This window comes from Trachemys scripta, chromosome 4 (assembly GCF_013100865.1).
Source record: "Trachemys scripta elegans isolate TJP31775 chromosome 4, CAS_Tse_1.0, whole genome shotgun sequence".
NCBI classification, from domain to species: Eukaryota; Metazoa; Chordata; order Testudines; family Emydidae; genus Trachemys; species Trachemys scripta.
In genome coordinates, this window is record NC_048301.1 from 79,273,060 (window position 1) to 79,290,378 (window position 17,319).

A 17,319-nucleotide genomic window follows, 5' to 3' on the forward strand; every position below is an offset into this window, starting at 1 on the left:
CTCGGGACACGACGCTTGGTCACCCTAACATCAGTGGGGGTGCACATCGGGGCTGAACATGGGCAGGCAACACTCGGAGAGATGATGGGGAGGTGTCTCCTTTTTAAATGGAGTCTGAAATTCAAAGCAGCTTGTAATTACACTTACAATTCTGTTTAGCAAGACATCAGCAGAATATCTAGGGGGATTTGTGGAGCAGGTTGACTCCACTCTTATGGGAGCAGCTTCTGGAGTACCTGTCGGTCCCTCTGTAGCAGTCAGAATGGAATTCACTGTATGCCACTGTCAGACAGACACTAACATTGCTTAAGAACTGGACAAGTTGTAGCTTTCCAAATAAAACAAAAAAAAACAAACCCAAACCTAACTGCAAACAGAGCTAGAGTTCCTGTCTCTAACCCAGACGGTTATTTTTGATTTCATAAATTCTGTAAGAGCTAGAAGTTCAGGCACCAATCCAAAGCTGATTTCCCCCATGTTAGCTCCGGGGTTGGACCCATGGATGCCTGGGCTCAAAAAGCCACTTTCAAAGTCACCTTTCGAATGCAGGAGCATACCCCCAGTTACCGTATTGCCCCTTTTCTCTTGGAAGCCAGCTGTCCAGCTGTTTAGGTTTCTCCTTATGGTGGAATCCTGATAATGCTAACATTTTTGACAGCACGCCTGATGCCAAAGTCCAAGTAGGGCACGTGGGACCAAATCCTACCCTTATTTACTCCCCATAAGACTCCACTGATCTCAAAGGGGGAGTGCACACTGGGGCTGAACACAGACAAGCAACACTCTCAGAGGAAAAACCATTCAGAACTTTAGCTCACTCTGATTTGGGCTTCTTGCTAAGTCAGATGAAGTCTCTCCCCTGTATGCAGTGGAAGCAAAGAAGAAAGGAAATCCCTCCCCCACCTTCAGAAACCACAAAGCATCTGGGGCAGAGTTCTCCACAAGACTCACAAAGTTTAATCCCTGAGTACAATACATTTAAAAGAAAAAGCCAACCCCAGGCATCACCATCCTAGCAACAGAGGGCAAGGACCAAGTGAGCTTTTAGCACAGTCTCTCCAATTGCTGCTGGGAGTTGGAAGAGGGCTCCATTTAATGAGACCAAGGAGTTAGGCATGAGATTGAAAAACGTTCAGATTAATTTCTTTCACTAAAAAGAAAAGGGAGGGAACCTGAGGCTACAGCAGTGGAACTTGGATGTTGAGCAGCTCAGGAAGAAACTCTACAGAATACAGAGACAGTGGCATTTAACACTGAAACCCTTGCAGTCCTGAATGCTCTGCTGGGAGCAGCCTGGTACCTCCACTGACAATGATCCTAGAAAGTCAGAGATAAAAATCTAAGGTGCCTTTCCCAAGAGACATGAGAACATAGACCACTCCCACAACATGAGCAAATACATTCCCAAGGCTCATGTTCTCCACCGTTCCCAGCAGGAACACAACCGCCCATCGTCTGGTTTAGTGCACATGGTTCTCTCTCCTGGAGGGGACATCCCTTCTAGCTGACGGAGGTGCAGTTCAGTTCCGTAGGTTCCTGCCTGCCCGTTGCTACCAGTCCCTCCGGCCCATCAGCAATACTGGGCTCACTGGAGCATTGCCTGTGATTGAAGCTGGGCTGCAGGAGGAGGCATTTGTCACTGTTGTCTGGCTCTTCTATCACGATCCCTGTGTGCATCATGGAGGCCATGGCCAGGAGCTGGATATCCGAGTGAGCATTGGCAACAGTGTGGCGACGGATGCTGCCACATTTCTCCAAGTAAGCCTCACCCTCCTGCTCTGTCAGTGGCGTCAGGGCCGTCTCGCTGGGCTGCCGAACCGTCACGCTATGGGAAGAGTAGCTCAGCAGGTTTGCCTTGGGACGAGATCTGGAATACCGTCTCTCTGGAAAATAAAAATGAAGCAGGAGAGATCAGCAGGGCATAGATAAATCCAACAGTGTCCTGCTGAATTGAAGAGCTTGCCTTAGGGTATCCTGAAAGTGCATGCAGCAGAGGCAATGCCACTTGCTGGGATAGTGGGACAAAAACGGACAGGGAGCTTGCAACTTAGACACTTCTTCAGTGTCTGGATCTGACTCCCCTCTTACTTATGACAGTGGGAATCAGGTGTAGCTGCACTGAAGCCAATGAGTTAACTTGGGATAAACACAAGTGGTAAACAGGCTCTCTGGGGGAGACTGTCAAGACACAAATGGCACCTGGGGGCCCAACCTCCACTGAAAGTCAATGGAAGCCTAACTTCCCTCCTCAACTGTCTCCAAGGAAACCCCAGAGAGGATTTGGGGAGCCATTCTTTTGGCCTAACAAATGTATTGCAAAAAAAATGCTCTGTCATCAGATAAAGTCAATATGAAACACACTACACTTGTGCAGTCCACTATTTGGGGCAGGGCTCAGGTTGTTTTGTCACAGCTGCACACACCTGTGGTGCCAGCACTATCCTCGTGTACTATACAGATTACATGTGCAACAAGAATGTCACTCGCTGCTGCAATGTGGCCACTCCTGGGGTGGGACACAAAGTGTCATAGAATTTGAGGCCAGAAGGAACCACTAGATCTAGTCTGATCTCCTGTGTTTCACAGGCCACCACCAACACCCACACATTAAACCCAACACTGAAATGAGGCCGTTAGAGTGACCATATTTCCCAAAGGGAAAATAGGACACCATGCGGGGCTGGCCCGAGCTAGTCACCCGAGTCCCCCAACCCCACCCGAGCCTCCTCCCACCCCCATGCGGGGCTGGCCAGGGCCACTTACCCAAGCCCCTCTCCCCGCGCAGGGGGCAGGCAAGACTCGGGTGAGCAGCGATGCACATACTGAATAGGATTAGCATACTTCCCAAAGACTGGGGCTGGTGTCGCTGCTCATTTGAGCCCTGCCTTCCCCCCCCCTAGGCATTGCCGCATGCCCCCCCCCCCGCACGTGTTTCTCCGCTCCTAAGTTCCCCCTAAACTGCACGGCTGTGCAGCTGTCTATTAAGCGCCACGCAGGCACTCAGGGCTGCACCGGGGGAGAGATGCCTCCCCACAAGCCCTGGACCTGCTGTGGTGCCCCTCCTCTGCCCCAACCCAGCCCAGCGCGGAACCTGCCATGGCCGGTGCACAGGAGCCCCTCTCCTGGCCCCGACCCAGCCTGGCCCAGAGCTGGTGTGGGCGAGGGACAGGCACCCTCCCCTGGCCCAATGCAGCCGGGACCTGCCGCAGCGGGGAGAAACACCTCTCCCTCCCCACAGCCCAGGTGCTCCTGGTGCTGCAGGGAGAGAGAGCTGGGGGGAGGAGTCCTCTCTCCCTATCCTTGCCCAGCTGCTCATCCCCAGCCCCACTCCAGAGCCTGCACCCTCAGCCAGAGCCCTCACCCCTTCGCACCCCAACCCTCTGCCCCAGCCCTGAGCCCCTCATCCCTGGCCCCACCCCAGAGCCTGCACCCCAAGCCAAAGTCCTCAGCCCAGCCCCTGCACCCCACCCGAACCCTCTGCCCCAGCCCTGAGCCTCCTCCCACACTCCGAACCCCTCAGCCTCACCCCGCCATATGAATTTTGTTAGGAGCACCAATATGGAGGTGATGTGTCACACATCACCTCCATATTGGTGCACCTAACAAGATTCATTTCACACATGGATGGGAAATATTAGAGGGAACACTGCTCCACACCCCACTTTTTTTTTGACAAAAGCAGGCATTTGTCCCATTTGCTCTTGCCCACTTTTGCCAAAAAAGGCAGGCCGGCCGGGACCGGGCTTATAAAAGGATGTTTGATCACCCTAGCCAAAGTAAATGATATCCAAGGAAACTAGACTATTATGTACCACAGGCAAAGAATAGGAGGGACTGAGATGTAGCAGTGCCCAAGGCCCCCAAAATTGCAGGTAAATGGTTAAATGAGAGATACCCAGATAATCCTAGTAAGTGACCCAGACCCACACACTGCAGTGGAAGATGGACTCCCTCTCCCCCACCAAGGTCACTGCCAATCTGACCTGGGGAGAAATTCTTCCCTGACCCAACATATGGTGATCAGTAAAACCCTAAGCATGTGAGCAAGAACCAGCGAGCCAAGCAACTGAGACAGAGAATGTTTGGTGCCACCTCAGAGTTCTGGCCCACCCTGCCCAGTGTCCCATCTCCAGCCATGGCCAACAGTTTAGGACAGGAAGTGAAAAACTCAGTGTTCAGTTAGAACTGCTGGGGGAAATTTAGTATGCAGAATGGAATGATCAGAACAGCCAGGACTTGGGGCCTACCACCTTTTCTGCAAAACATCCAAGAAGGCTGAAAAGAGTCCCTTAATTTTAAACTCAACATCTAAGATGCATCACAGTGCATCCCACCAGCGTTCTGAGGCACTGATTCAATACTGACTTTGGTATTTTTAGGAGGAGATGGAGTTTTAACTCCTGTGTCCTGGCTAATTGCCATTCAGGTAATTCCAATCTGCATAGCTAAATTCCCCCAGCAGTTCTAACTGAACACAGCATTCTTTCTCATCTCCTGCTCTAAACCATTGTGCAGAGTTGCTATGCGTTGTTAAATAGATGGTGTACACTACCCCAGAAGTGGCTGTATTCCAATAGCAGTTAAAGTGGATCCCTGTATCTCTCCTACCTATGACCTAAGAGAGTGTCAAGGAACAATTAATTCTTAGGCAGCACTTTTGAGATCCTATAAAATCTGTCCAGCCAAAAAGTGAAAAACATGAGACACAGAATAACAAACTGCAAAGCACTAGTCGTTGAAGGTTATGAAACATTTTTGGAAGCTTGCATCAGTAAGAAAGGCACGAAACAAACTCTATATTGTGACAGGGAGGGATGGGGGAGCAGCCAAAACTCCACCACTGGCAGCAGTCAGGCTATGACAAAACTTCACCCAGATGCAAGAAAACTTGCATCTGAAGAAGTGAGGTTCTTACCCACGAAAGCTTATGCTCCCAATACTTCTGTTGGTCTTAAAGGTGCCACAGGACCCTCTGTTGCTCATTCAAAAAGGTTCATTTCAGGCTTAAGAGAATGGTGGAATCAGTTTTAGGCATGTTACAGGCACAGTAAATGCATTATTTCAGACCCAACTCCAGCTAGCCCCACTGCGAGCTGGACTGGGTATATGGGAGAATTGTTGGGGGTGTCCACATTAGCTCTTTTCTCATAAAATGTCTCACCATTGCCACCACATGTGCACCTCCAATGATAGTAACAATGGGCAACACTATTGTAGACTGGCCAACAGCATTTTAACCACTAGGTCATAGGCACCAACTCCATGGGTGCTCCAGGACTGAAAAAAAATAGTGGGTGCTCAGCACCCTCTAGCCACAGCTGTTCAGTGGCAATTACCAATCAGCTGTTCAGGCAGCTGCCGCCAATCAGTTGTTTGGTGGCTGGGAGCGGAGCTTGGGGGAGGGTGGAGAGCAGGGAGCGGTGGGTGGACTGGGCCTTGGGGGAGGGCTTGGAGCAGGGCGGGAAGAGGCAGGCTGAGGGCGGGGCCTTGGAGGAGGGAAGAGGCGGAGCAATGGTGAAGCCTCAGAGGGAGGTGGAGCGGGGAGGGAGCAGGAAGAGGCAGAGAGGGGGCAGGACCTCAGGGGAGTGGGCAGAACAGGGGTGGAGTACCCCCAGGGAAAAAGAAAACTCAGTGACTATGCCCTGGGTCATCTAAGTGTGCTAGTGTGCTGCTGGCTGTGAGTGGCTGGTTTACCCTAGTGCTCCCCAAGGGAGGAGTGGTCACTGAGTGATATTTTTATTCATAGGAAAATTAGTCTAGCATAGACAAGACCTAAACTACACAGTGGTAATTGGCAGTCACTGCCTCTCCATCTTTCCTGGTGAAACACAGGACTTAGGACTGGAAGGGACCTCCCTGGTCATAGAGTCCAGTCCCCAGCTATTGCAGGTAACCACATCATATCAGCGTTCATAAATGTATCAAGTGCCATCATAAAACTAGTTAGGTTGTTTGCCCCCAATATCCCTACCAAGAGGCTGTTCCAGGACCTCACTCCTCCGATGGTTAGAACCCTAATTTCTAGCTAAGTTTGCTCATGGCCATTCATTCTTGTGCCAACATTGTCCTTTACCTTAAATAGCTTTTCTCCCTCCCTGGTGTTTACCCCCTAGTGTATTTATAGAGAGCAATCATATGATAGCTTCTGCTTTTCTGACTGAAGTAAACAAACCCAAAGGTTGACACAGTGAGAGACAGAAGCCAGCACAACAGTTACTTAGCTCAGTAACTTCAGTCCCGCTACACTTTAACCCTCTCAGGCTTGACAAACCCCAAGGGCCAGGAGGCAAGGTGGCTCAATTGCTTTTTACAGGGGAGGTTCATCTCAACCCCCAGGGTTTACTGCATTAGTACTTAGTCTCCAGGAGATCAAACTGAACTAAGCTATGGAAAATGCTGCCCACTTCCCTGATTGTTTTGTTGCAGGTTCTGCATTAGAAGATGGAATTTTGGTTCTTTTCTCTGTTTCTAAACACTCCATTTTAAAAAAACTGTTATATCCTTCATCATAGCAGGGCAGATTTGAGGACTAGCCAAGCTCAAGACAGTTCACCTGGCAAACTCACAGCCAGAACAAACAGGGGACTCAACACAAGGAGAAAAGTCACAAGCAAATAGGCCTCTTGTGTTCACTTCAAAAATCACTTCTCTAGGAATAAAGCTCCATTGGGTTTTGAGTGTGTGGAAATGTTCATTCTGTTGAAAGAGGCAAGCCTGACAACCCTGCGGATTAAAGTCCTTCCAGAGCAAGTACAGCAATGCAAGCCTCCCCACAAACCATGCTCCCGCTATCCCAGGACTCAAAAGACAGCGCATTTGCCTCTCACTCCTTGGCCTCTCTGTTGGCAATTTCTGTCATGTGGACAGCCAGCCAGTCCCCACCCACATCTGCTCTCACATGCTAAATAGGGTCAAGCCTGGTCAGAATTTGGATTGGGAGATTTTAAATAAAAAGAGTTGCAACAAGTGGCGATAGTGATTCAATGGGTGGTGCTCTTAGTAAGCCCTAAATCAGTGCCCCAGCATGGCTATAGGGTGCTTTGCTGCTGTCCTTTGTGTGAGGATCAAAGCCGAGGTGCTAGTCAGCCTTCCCAAAATATCCTTTGCAAGAACATAGGTAGCCACATTTCAGTAATTTATCGCCAGTGACTGAACTCCTTCTCCTGTGTTTTAATCCTAACTCTCTCTGCTAAAAATTGTTCTGTATAGCTGCTGATGCAGACAGACTGCTGCATTCCACCCCACAGATTGCTGCATTTCACTGATTTCTTCCTGCAGTCTAAAATGCTTTGGGATGAAAAGTGCTGCTCAAGTTGGTATTATGAGCCAGTTGCAGTGCAATAGTACATAATGGGAAGCATATGACAACAGACTTGATAACCAAGCAAAGTGGACTTAAACAGAAAGGGACAGCTTCAAAAATTACAGGGCTAAGATCTCCTGTGCTGCTGGAATTTGCTAGGACTGAGGCTGTTTAAACTGTAGGCTATTTATTGCAGTTAGCTGGGATAAGGAGAGAGCTGAATGGCAGCATTCTACTGGGCCAGCATATGACCCCACTTTTCTAAATTAGATTTTGCAGTGGCTTCATATGTCTCTCATTTGTTTAGAACTCTGGATTCCATACCTTCAATTATCCCTTCCAGCTGCCAGCTTGGAAGGACAGCAACAAAGGCAGCTAGAAAACCTCTGTGAAGCTGGCAAGTAAGGCATGATGAGATCTCTCCAACCCAAATGCAACAGAGCAGATAGTTACACCAACTGGAGCCAGGTGAAGGGGCAAGAGCCCATTCAGAAGAAGTATAGAGGCAATGAAGATCTTAGCTGAGCTTAAGGGAGGAAAGATGGTCCAGTGGTTAGGATTTGGGAGACCCAGGTTCAGTTCTATGATCTTGGGCCAGTCAGTTAGACCCAGATCTGCAAAGGTATTTAGGCTCCTAACTTTCCCTGAAAGATGATCATTGATTTCAATGGACGTTAGGAGCCTAAAGTCTCTCAGGACAGATCCTGAAAGGTTACTTTGGCATTGCAACCCCTAATGGCTATCTGGCCTGCTGCCTTGTGGAATCCTCAGCAGGCACTTAGGTGTACTAAATACAGGGGGAGAGTTGGGCTAAGTCCTGCTAGAGAAAGGGCTCCTCAGAAGCCAGCAAACTGAGTAGGGAGCCACATAAACTAACACAGGAGGGAAATACTGGGAAGAGGGCAGGGTTTAGACACCTAAGTGTCTGTTCTGCTGTGCCAGGTCGAAAGAGAGGAGCCCCTCTCTCTCTGCAGGATCCTCAGCTCTGAACTCTCTGCTGGAAGTAGGCCCCCAAGGCAGCTTAGAACCTGAGCAACTGAAACCCTCTCTCTCCTGCTCATGCTTGATACCTCTTGTGACGCTCATGGTACACCTTATACTCCCTGTATTCATTATTAGTTCATAATTGTGATATTGCACATAAAGCATGCTTTGTAAAGTATCATGGGAAAGGTTCTGATCTGCTAAAACCCACTGTTGCATCTAAATATGTATATCATTAGTGCCTATGAAGTTATGAGACTGTTGTATGGTTGTCACTAAAATATGCAGTGGGTTTGGGAAGCACCCAGATACTAGCTCCCCAAAGACAATAACTAGGGGCATCACCAACACCCGGGCTGATGTCAAACTACTATCAACAGCCACTGTCCAGCAAGGGAGCTACAATGCAATGACTCACTTGCACAAGACACACCAGAGGAATTGCTTAACCTTGCCTGGTGACTCAGCAATGCCTACCAGACATGCCCAGACTTATGTTCTCCAAGCACATGGACTAAGGGTATAAAACATAGGGCCGGCTCCAGGGTTTTTGCTGCCCCAAGCAGCGCAAAAAAAAAAAAGCTGCTATCCCGGCAATTCGGCAGGAGGTCCTTGGCTCCGAGCGGGAGTGAGGGACCATCCGCCGAATTGCCTCCGAATAGTTGGACAGTGCCGCCCCTCTCCGGAGTGGCTGCCCCAAGCACCTGCTTGGCAAGCTGGTGCCTGGAGCCAGCCCTGATAAAACAGAACAGCGTGGCCCCATGCTTTGCCTTTCCTCCTCCCCGCACCTATGCTGCAAGCAACAAGGACACTCAGAAGACTGAAGACTCCAACAGAGGAGACTGGCCCAGGTTTCAAGGGTGAAACCTGTGTATTATGAACTGTATCATCCAGTGGGGTGAGAAAACTGCTTGCTCTAAATCAGGGGTCTCAAACTCAAATGACCATGAGGGCCACATGAGGACTAGTACATTGGCCCGAGGGTCGCATTACTGACACCTCCCCCCCCCGCCGCCCTCGGCCCCGCCCCAACTCCACCCCTTCCATGAGGCCCTGCCCCCGCCCCGCCTCTTCCCACCCCTTCCCTCCTGGGGGGGCAGGAGGGGTGTGGGGTGTGGTGGGGGCTCAGGGCAGGGAGTTGGGGTGTGGGGTGCAGGAGGGGTGAGGGGTACAGCAAGGGGTCAGGGTGCAGGGTGCAGTAGGCGGCTCAGGGCAGGGGGTCAAGGTGCAGGGTGCGGCAGGGGGCTCAGGGCAGGGGTCAGGAGGGGTGCAGGGTACAGCAGGGGGTTGGGATGCAGGAGGGGTGTGGGGTGAGGCAGGGGGTTCAGGGCAGTGGGTTGGGATGCAGGAGGGGTGTGGGGTGAGGCAGGGGGTTCAGGGCAGGGGGTTGGGGTGCAAGAGGAGTGCAGGGATGGCAGGGGGTTCAGGGCAGGGAGTCGGGGTGCAGGGTGTGTTAGGGGGCTCAGGGCAGGGGATCAGGGTGCAGGAGGGGTGGAGAGTATGGCAGGGGGTCGGGGCGCGGCATGGCTCAGGGCAGTGGGTTGGGATGCAGGAAGGGTGAGGGGTGAGGCAAGGAGTCGGGGTGCAGGAAGGGTGCAGGGTATAGCAGGGGGCTCAGGGCAGGCGGTTCGGCTGCAGGAGGAGTTCGGGGGGCAGGATCTGGCCCGGCGCATACCCGGGGCAGGGCAGGCTCCCTGCCTGTCTGCCCTGCGCAGGTCCGGGAAGGGGCTGGAACATGGGGAAGGCGGGGGCGCAGGTCTGGGGAGGGGCTGTGTGTTTCTGTTGCTTGAGGCACCGCCTCCAGCAGCTCCCACTGGCCGCGGATCCCCGTTCCCGGCCAATGGGAGCTGCTGGGGGCGCTGCCTAAAGCAACAGAAAAACACAGACCCTCCGCCCCCTGTTCCCCACATTCCAGCCTCTTCCTGGAGCTGCGCAGGGCAGGGCAGGTAGGCAGGGAGCCTGCCCTGCTCCCGGTGCACATCCGGCCTCCGCTCTGGTAAACACTGCGGGAGGGTGGGGGGACTGCGAGGGGCTCCCGGGCCGCAGCGGGTCGCATGTTTGAGACCCCTGCTCTAAATACTGCCTAGTGTCTTACAGGTTTAAGATTTAGATTGTGCACGTATTTTGTTTTCTTTGGTAACTAATTCTGTCTTTTTGCCTCTCACTTATAATCACTTAACATCTACCTTTTGTAGTCAAACTTGTTTTACTATTTATCTTTACCAGTGAGTTTTCCTGAAGTGTGTGGTAAATCTGCTCAGGTTTACAAAGACTGGTGTATATCCACTTTCCATTGATGAAGTGGTGAACTAATTAATAAACTTGCATTGCTCATTGTGAGCAGTGCACGATGGTATATTCCGGAGGTACAAGGCTGGGAGCTAGGGGGATTTGGCTGGTGCATTTCAATGTGTGATTCATGAGCAGCTCTGGGAGCATTCATGCAATCTAGCTGGACGGGGGGGCTCCACATGCGGTTTTGCTGATAACAGTGCCTGGAGGGGCTTGCTGCTTGTCACTAGTGAAGCACTGAGAGACAGCCCAGGGTGGAGACTTAAGGGGGCACAGTGACCCCACAGTCCCAGGCTGCACCCTGGGGCTCCCTGCACACTTCTCTTACTTTTACCTTAGGTCTCCCTGTGCCCCTAGCTGTCTTTTCTGACAGTATCATGCTTCAGCCCATCTACCAGGAATCAGGTCTGTGCTCAGATCAGGCCTCTCTGGTGAGACAGGCATTCTCCTGCCTAGTTTGAGAATCCTGCTTTGAGCTACCCAGGGCTCTGAGCAGCTTGTTAGCTGTGGCGTGGAACTGGGGCATAAGCAGCTTTCGGAGTGCCAACTAACAGAAATGTAGGCACCTACAGGGTCAGGCGGCAGGGTTAAGGTGGAAGTTTTGAAAATGTCAGTGGCACCTAAAAGAGGATGTAGGCCTCAGTTCCCTGTCTGTGAAATGGGGGATAACAGCTCTTCTCTACCACAGGGGTGTTGGGAGATAAATAAATACATTAAAGATTGTGGTGGGCTTAGATACTAATGTAATGGGGAACACATATATACTCCAGAAGGGATCACACCGTAACAAGTAGTGGAAAGGAACTGACTCTGCACTACTATGAAAGAAGCTGGAATAATTCTTTGCCCCTGTCTGTACCTGGAAATGAGTAGCCTCAAATTGCAGCTATGAGAAGAAGAGAGATCAGTAGATTCACCTGGGCAGATGATGTGTGGAGAGGGGCTAAAACTAGACAGGGGGCAGGGAGTTTGGTGGCCATCAGTTGAACCAAGGCTCAACTCCTCTTGGCCAGACTGAGCAATTAGCATGGCTGGCACCAGAATTTGTTAAACCTTATTAGACCAAGAGTCCAGCAAGTCTAATATTGCCACCAACGGTGGCAAATGTGCTTCAGCCCATTTTGCTTTGTTCTTTACTCAGCCCCACGTATCGCTCATTATGCAGCATTCCATCGCATCAAATCCACAACAACCAGCCAATGCTAGTTGCAATGTACCTAGACAGTTGTGTATGGCTGTCATGCAGAGGAGTAGGAGAGAAGAAAATTCCTTCCTGGCTCCTCGAAGAGAGTACCAGAAGGGGCTCTGGAGTGCGAAGTAGAGTTCTGACACATGCAACGCCAGAGACCTCACTCTACTCCTTTCTGATCTTCAAAACTTTCCTGCAGGGCAGGACTCTGGAGAAAAAGGTGTTGTGGTTTTCCATTTCCAAAACTCAGTCACCCTAGCTTAGAGCCAAGGGCTGAAAGCCAGGATGAGTTTGGGCTCAATCCCAGACTTGCAGCCAACTCACTGTGCAGAAGGTGAAGGGAGCGCTGGTTGTGGGTATGGACAGCATTACTCATGGGTTTATAGGAGACGATTCAAACCAGAAACAAGGCTGTATCTCACATCTTCCCAGAAGCCACACAAGATTCTGCCCTGAGGAAATTCTCATGAATAGCTGAGCTGGGATTTTAGTTCACATTTGATTTGTTAGGAGTGAAATAGGAACTTGAATGGGAGGTTTTTGGAGGGAATCTTTGGATACATACCCAGATGAGCACTGACATTCCTGCCAAACAGCCTCTGCATGTTGGGTCAGTCACGCAGTTCCACCTGGGAGGAGGACTTATCTTCTTACACATTTATAATGCAAACACTTGTTTTCTGGGGTAGCTGTGGTTAACTTATACTGGACAGAACTACAAACAGGAAGGGGGTAAGGCAAGAGCAGTGAAAGAGAACTTGAAAGAATAGGGGAGGCTAATCTCTAACACAGTGTCGCGTTGCTAAGATCCAACCTCATTCACATTGACAGGTTGCTGTATGACAGGACAGAAGGAAAATGGGTTCTCAAGGGCTGAATCCAGCCTCCCTATGCTCAGGCTCTCAGATCCTGCCTTCCCTGCCAGTGGCCCATTTTATCTTTGTAAATTGCTGCTTTCGGTGTTACTACTAATATCCCCAGTCTCCATCATCCCCTTTTATTTTGGTTCCAGCTGAATTCCCTGCCTATTTTAAAATCAAGTTTAATGTAAATTGAAGGTAGGCAGATTGACAACCCTGGAGGCTGAAGTCCTTTCTTTACCTACAACAGAGGCCTGGCCAGTGCAAACTTCCTTATCTCAAAAAACCAAATAAACCAACCCAGCTTTATTCCCTAATCCTGACCTGAAGGATCCAGCTCTAGGGAGGAGAGGTTAATTCAGGCTCAACAGCCCTTTTATTCAGTCCTTGGCTTCTGTTGAGAATGCAAGTATACCCAGAGTCCAACTACGCATTCCGCAGAGGCTACTACAGAGCTACGCAATCACATGGACCCCTCTGGATTTCACAGCTGTTATGTTGCACATTGAGAGCCCAGATTGCTACTTCTTGGCTCTTTCAGAACCAAAGAGAGAGGGGAGCCTGCAGACTAGGGAGAGAGTTTTGCAAAATGTGTGTGTGCTTTTGAAATGCCAAGATTATCTGGGGAAGAGTTCGGCTTTGCTGTCAAGACTGTGTAACTCAAACACAAGTTTTCCCTGCCAGTTCAGAAAAGGAAGGGGGGGGCTGGAAAAAAAGACCATCTGGGGAAAAAAAAAAACAAATTAACAGCAACTAAATCAAAGTAAACACAATGATTTTAAATGCACAAACTTTACAAGGCCAGATTGGATTTAACTGGTTTTTATGACACTAGCTCCTTCTTTATTTGGCAGGAAACAAGATGGCTAGAAACTTTCACAGGGGTCAGGTGGCTACACTTCAAACTATTCCAGCAGGATGCAAATCCCCATAAGCGACCAGACACATAGACCCATCAGGTCAACACTCAGTTACCCTATTTGGGGTAAGGGTTAATCATCTAGGACAAGCAGTCTGTACAATGATCGGGTTTGCATGTGGAAGTGCAGGTGGACTAACCACTTCTAACTTCATGAATGGATGTAACAATGATGGCAACTTAGCACTGTTACAGCATATATTGAATATTTGCTAATTTGTCCAACATCCCCATTTTATTGAGAAGGGAGGAACAAAAAGCCCATAGAAATAACTCACCTAAAGGTCAAACCGTGAGTCTTTGATAGAGCCAGGATGGAGGCCAAGTACCAGTCAGGTGCCATAAGCACAAGGCTATCTTTTCTCCCCCTGGTCTAGAGACTGAGGATGAGAGGCTATGTGTCTCCAGCTATCATATTGAGAGTCCTGTGACAGATATGGAAATTTCCTGCAATATCCTTAAATGGCCTTACTCTATTAAATGTACGTATTATCATGGGCCAGGGTTGTATGTAACTTCTCTAGGGGAGACGTGACAGATATAAGACCTGGGAGTTTAAAGTACTACACTGAAAATGTGTCAGACAAGTATGGACTTTTGGAACAATAAATGTTAAGTAGATTTCCTGGGGAAGTCCTATGGAGAAGTTAATACAAATTCCCCAACTCCACTTATGCAAAAACCCAGCCTTTTGAAGCTATGCTATGAGGAAAGGGACATTGTCTATGGATTACTTGTTACAGAAGGCCAAGATCAAAGACCCAAGCTGTATAAAGAAATGGCTGATGTGCCCAGCCTTTGTTCTGGTTCTGGATCTAAAGAGGTATATGAACTTGTAACCATAGGGAAAACCCAGTTGTGAGTTTGAACCTACCCAACCCTGAGGTTGGAGTTGGGGATGACCTCTGGTTAGCTAGCATGCATGTAGGAATTCTTACTGTTTTTATATGTTTTCTCTGTAGTGCTTTTACTTTAAGAATAAATGTGCTTGCCTAGCGGAGCTGTGTGGTAACTTATAACTGAGGGCAACACACCAATCATAGCCCTCAGGGAGAAGCAAAGCACAGACGCCGGGATTTTTCAGACAATATGGCTTACTGTGGATATCACAGTGCAATATAAGGAGCAGAGTTGCGCAGCCTTAAAATTCCAAGAGAGAGTCAGACACAGGTCTCCAACCAAAAGAGATGATGGCCGGGAGCTCGAAGCCTAAATTGGTTGCTGTTGGGGAACCACAGAGGGGGAATATGGGTGTAGTTACCCTGAAACTGTGACCCCTTTCTAAAATGAGACCTATCGTCTATGAAATGCTACAAACTGAACGGGGGACACTTTTTTACACCATCCCTTTGGTTGCACAGTCAGATTGTGATCTTTCACTCCTGGTTGTTCTGCCTTCTCCCGAAAGTCAGGATCCAGAGCTGGGCTTCTGGAGCATGGTAACCCATTGGAGAGATTCCTTTTGTAGAGGAACGTCTCCTGGAGTCACAGCATGCCCTCACTCAGAATGTAGTGCTCTAGATAGCCACCTACTAGTCTAGACCTAAACCACCCCTTTCTATTCACAATCTTTGGGGTAGCTTTTCTTGCCCAGAAACCCCAGGCAGTGAACACCAAAAGACAGTAGAAAATCTCTGTAAGAGAAACTTAACCATTGAGAACCAACACCTGGAAACTCACTGCCTTAGCAATCTGGCAGATGTATCAGCTACTCCAGGAACTGAGGGGGAGAGGAGAACACTGGTAACTGGAAGTGGTTGTGGAATGAGGGGATCAGATAGAAGAGGGAGGAGGTGAGTGTTGAAGGAGGAGAGATCAGATCCCGTGCTGGGCGAGCGGGTGTGCAATCTAAAAGCCAAGATGCTGGAAATAAACAGAGTGCAGTGACAGCTTTTAATCATTCCACCCACAGGCGCAACCTGAGAGTGGGGAATGTTGTGGGGTTTCATTACAGCTCACTGTGGCATGAGAAAAGATTAAAACCTTTCACATGTGAATAAATTACATCCAGGGCTGTATTGATCGGAATCCACTTGGGGACATTTTAACCTTTGATTCTCTCTCACGGAGCTGTGCATCTGTCAGTTCCCATCTCTTTGTCTGGCACAGCTGCACATTCCCTTACATTAACCAGTGGAGGTGCCTGAATAAGAGGACTTACAATAGCTACAGTGTGGCATGTCTTACCGAGTGCACAGGTGCCGCCAGGGAAGCTGTGATCCTCACACAAGCCCAGGTATGGAGAGACCACCTGTTTGACCAGCTCTTCCAGCAATACGTAGCCCTTGCTGGGGCCTGTAGGTTCATGGACACCCTGCAATTCAAGCATCAAAGCAAATGTGTCATCACACAACTACACAGCTTCCATCACATATTCTGGGAGCCAGAATGCCTGGGGTCTACTTCCAGTTCTAAAGGAGTAGAAACATGGGGATATTTATGGCAGAATTATACCACTGAAGTTATACCAGTATAACTCCACATGTAAACATCTTATTCTGGAACAAGAGTGCCTTTATGACACTTAGCAACAATCTAAACCAGAAAAAGGCACTCTCCATGTGTGGACCCACTTATTCTGCAAGAAGAATGTCTTTTCTGGTTTAGTTTATGCTGTTTTGCAAAGCATCATAAAGACCCTAGTCTTCCAGAATAAGAGTGTCCACTATATCAGTATAACTGTACTAATATAATTATACTGGTAAAGTTCTGCCAATAAATTTCCCTATAAAGACAAGTAGCACTGCTACAGCATATATTGAATATTTGCTAATTTGTCCAACATCCCCATTACATTGACTTGGGCAAATCACTGCCCCTCCCTGAACTGGAACTGTAAGTCACCACCCCTCTCTTCTCCTTCTTTTATCTGTAAAGCTAACCTATCTAATTGCGGATACAGACTAACACGGCTTCTACTCTGAAACCTATCTAACCCAGGTGTTTGATGATAGAAACTCATTATAGATTTCTATAGTTTTCTTGCAAAGACTAGCTAAGAATTTCTCCTTTTAGTAATAAATTCCTCACTCTGGCAATTGCCCCTCCACACTCAACCTTCTTTTCCTAAAATCTTTAAAAGAGAAATTCAACCTTCACTCGGATGGCTCCTGTTAGCACCACTTGGATTTCAATAATTATGGTTGGAAAACTAAAAGTTCTTAGGTAATCACAAACTTAGCCACTTTCCACACTGATTGTGCTTCAGAAACTTTAATTGCTCTTGGTTTTTCTCTCTCTCTTCCTTTTAAAGGAAAAAAAAAAAAAAAAACATGGAAACTGTATGGAAATAAAACCCAGAGGACCCTACATAAAGGTCTGGAATCTGGATATTTTCCATGGTTTCCACATCAGGCTGTATACGATGACACAGCTGGTACACTTGGATGCGCAGATCATATGTGGAAGATTCTGTTCCTGTTCCCTTGAGGTTTGGATGGGTAGGCTGGTTCCCTTAGAACATTTGTGTTGCTTGAGAGGGACCCTTGGAAGATCTATAGCCCATTGCCTGCTGCCAAGGGTACTCCTCCCATCAATGCTCTTCCCCTCACAGGCAAAGCTGGACCCCAGCTCAACCCCGTAACTAGCTGAGAAAGCCTGTATTAGGAGTGAATAACCAGTGCTCATCAGATTCCATTGTCTCATGTGAGTGAGAGAGAGCACTTCCCTGTGAGTGTAAAGCTGTTGAACTAGAAGAACTCGTATATGGGGGTCGCAACTATGAGAATTGTAATCAGAAGTGAAAGGCATTTGGAGATGCTCTAAGATCCGT

General features: G+C 48.8%; 1 protein-coding gene across 4 annotated transcripts in view; it reads right to left on the reverse strand.

Moving 5' to 3' along the window:
* Positions 1 to 934: 934 nt before the first annotated feature.
* Positions 935 to 17,319, reverse strand: part of PRR5L (proline rich 5 like) — a 65,258-nt gene continuing 48,873 nt past the window's right edge. For all 4 annotated transcript variants that reach the window (XM_034769668.1, XM_034769667.1, XM_034769669.1 and 1 more), the window contains 2 exons: positions 15,735 to 15,861; positions 935 to 1,883 (listed from right to left, as the gene is read on the reverse strand). In XM_034769668.1, coding sequence (XP_034625559.1) covers positions 1,501 to 1,883; positions 15,735 to 15,861 — 510 coding nt within the window. In that variant the 3' untranslated portion in view covers positions 935 to 1,500. The remainder of the gene's footprint in view (positions 1,884 to 15,734; positions 15,862 to 17,319) is intronic.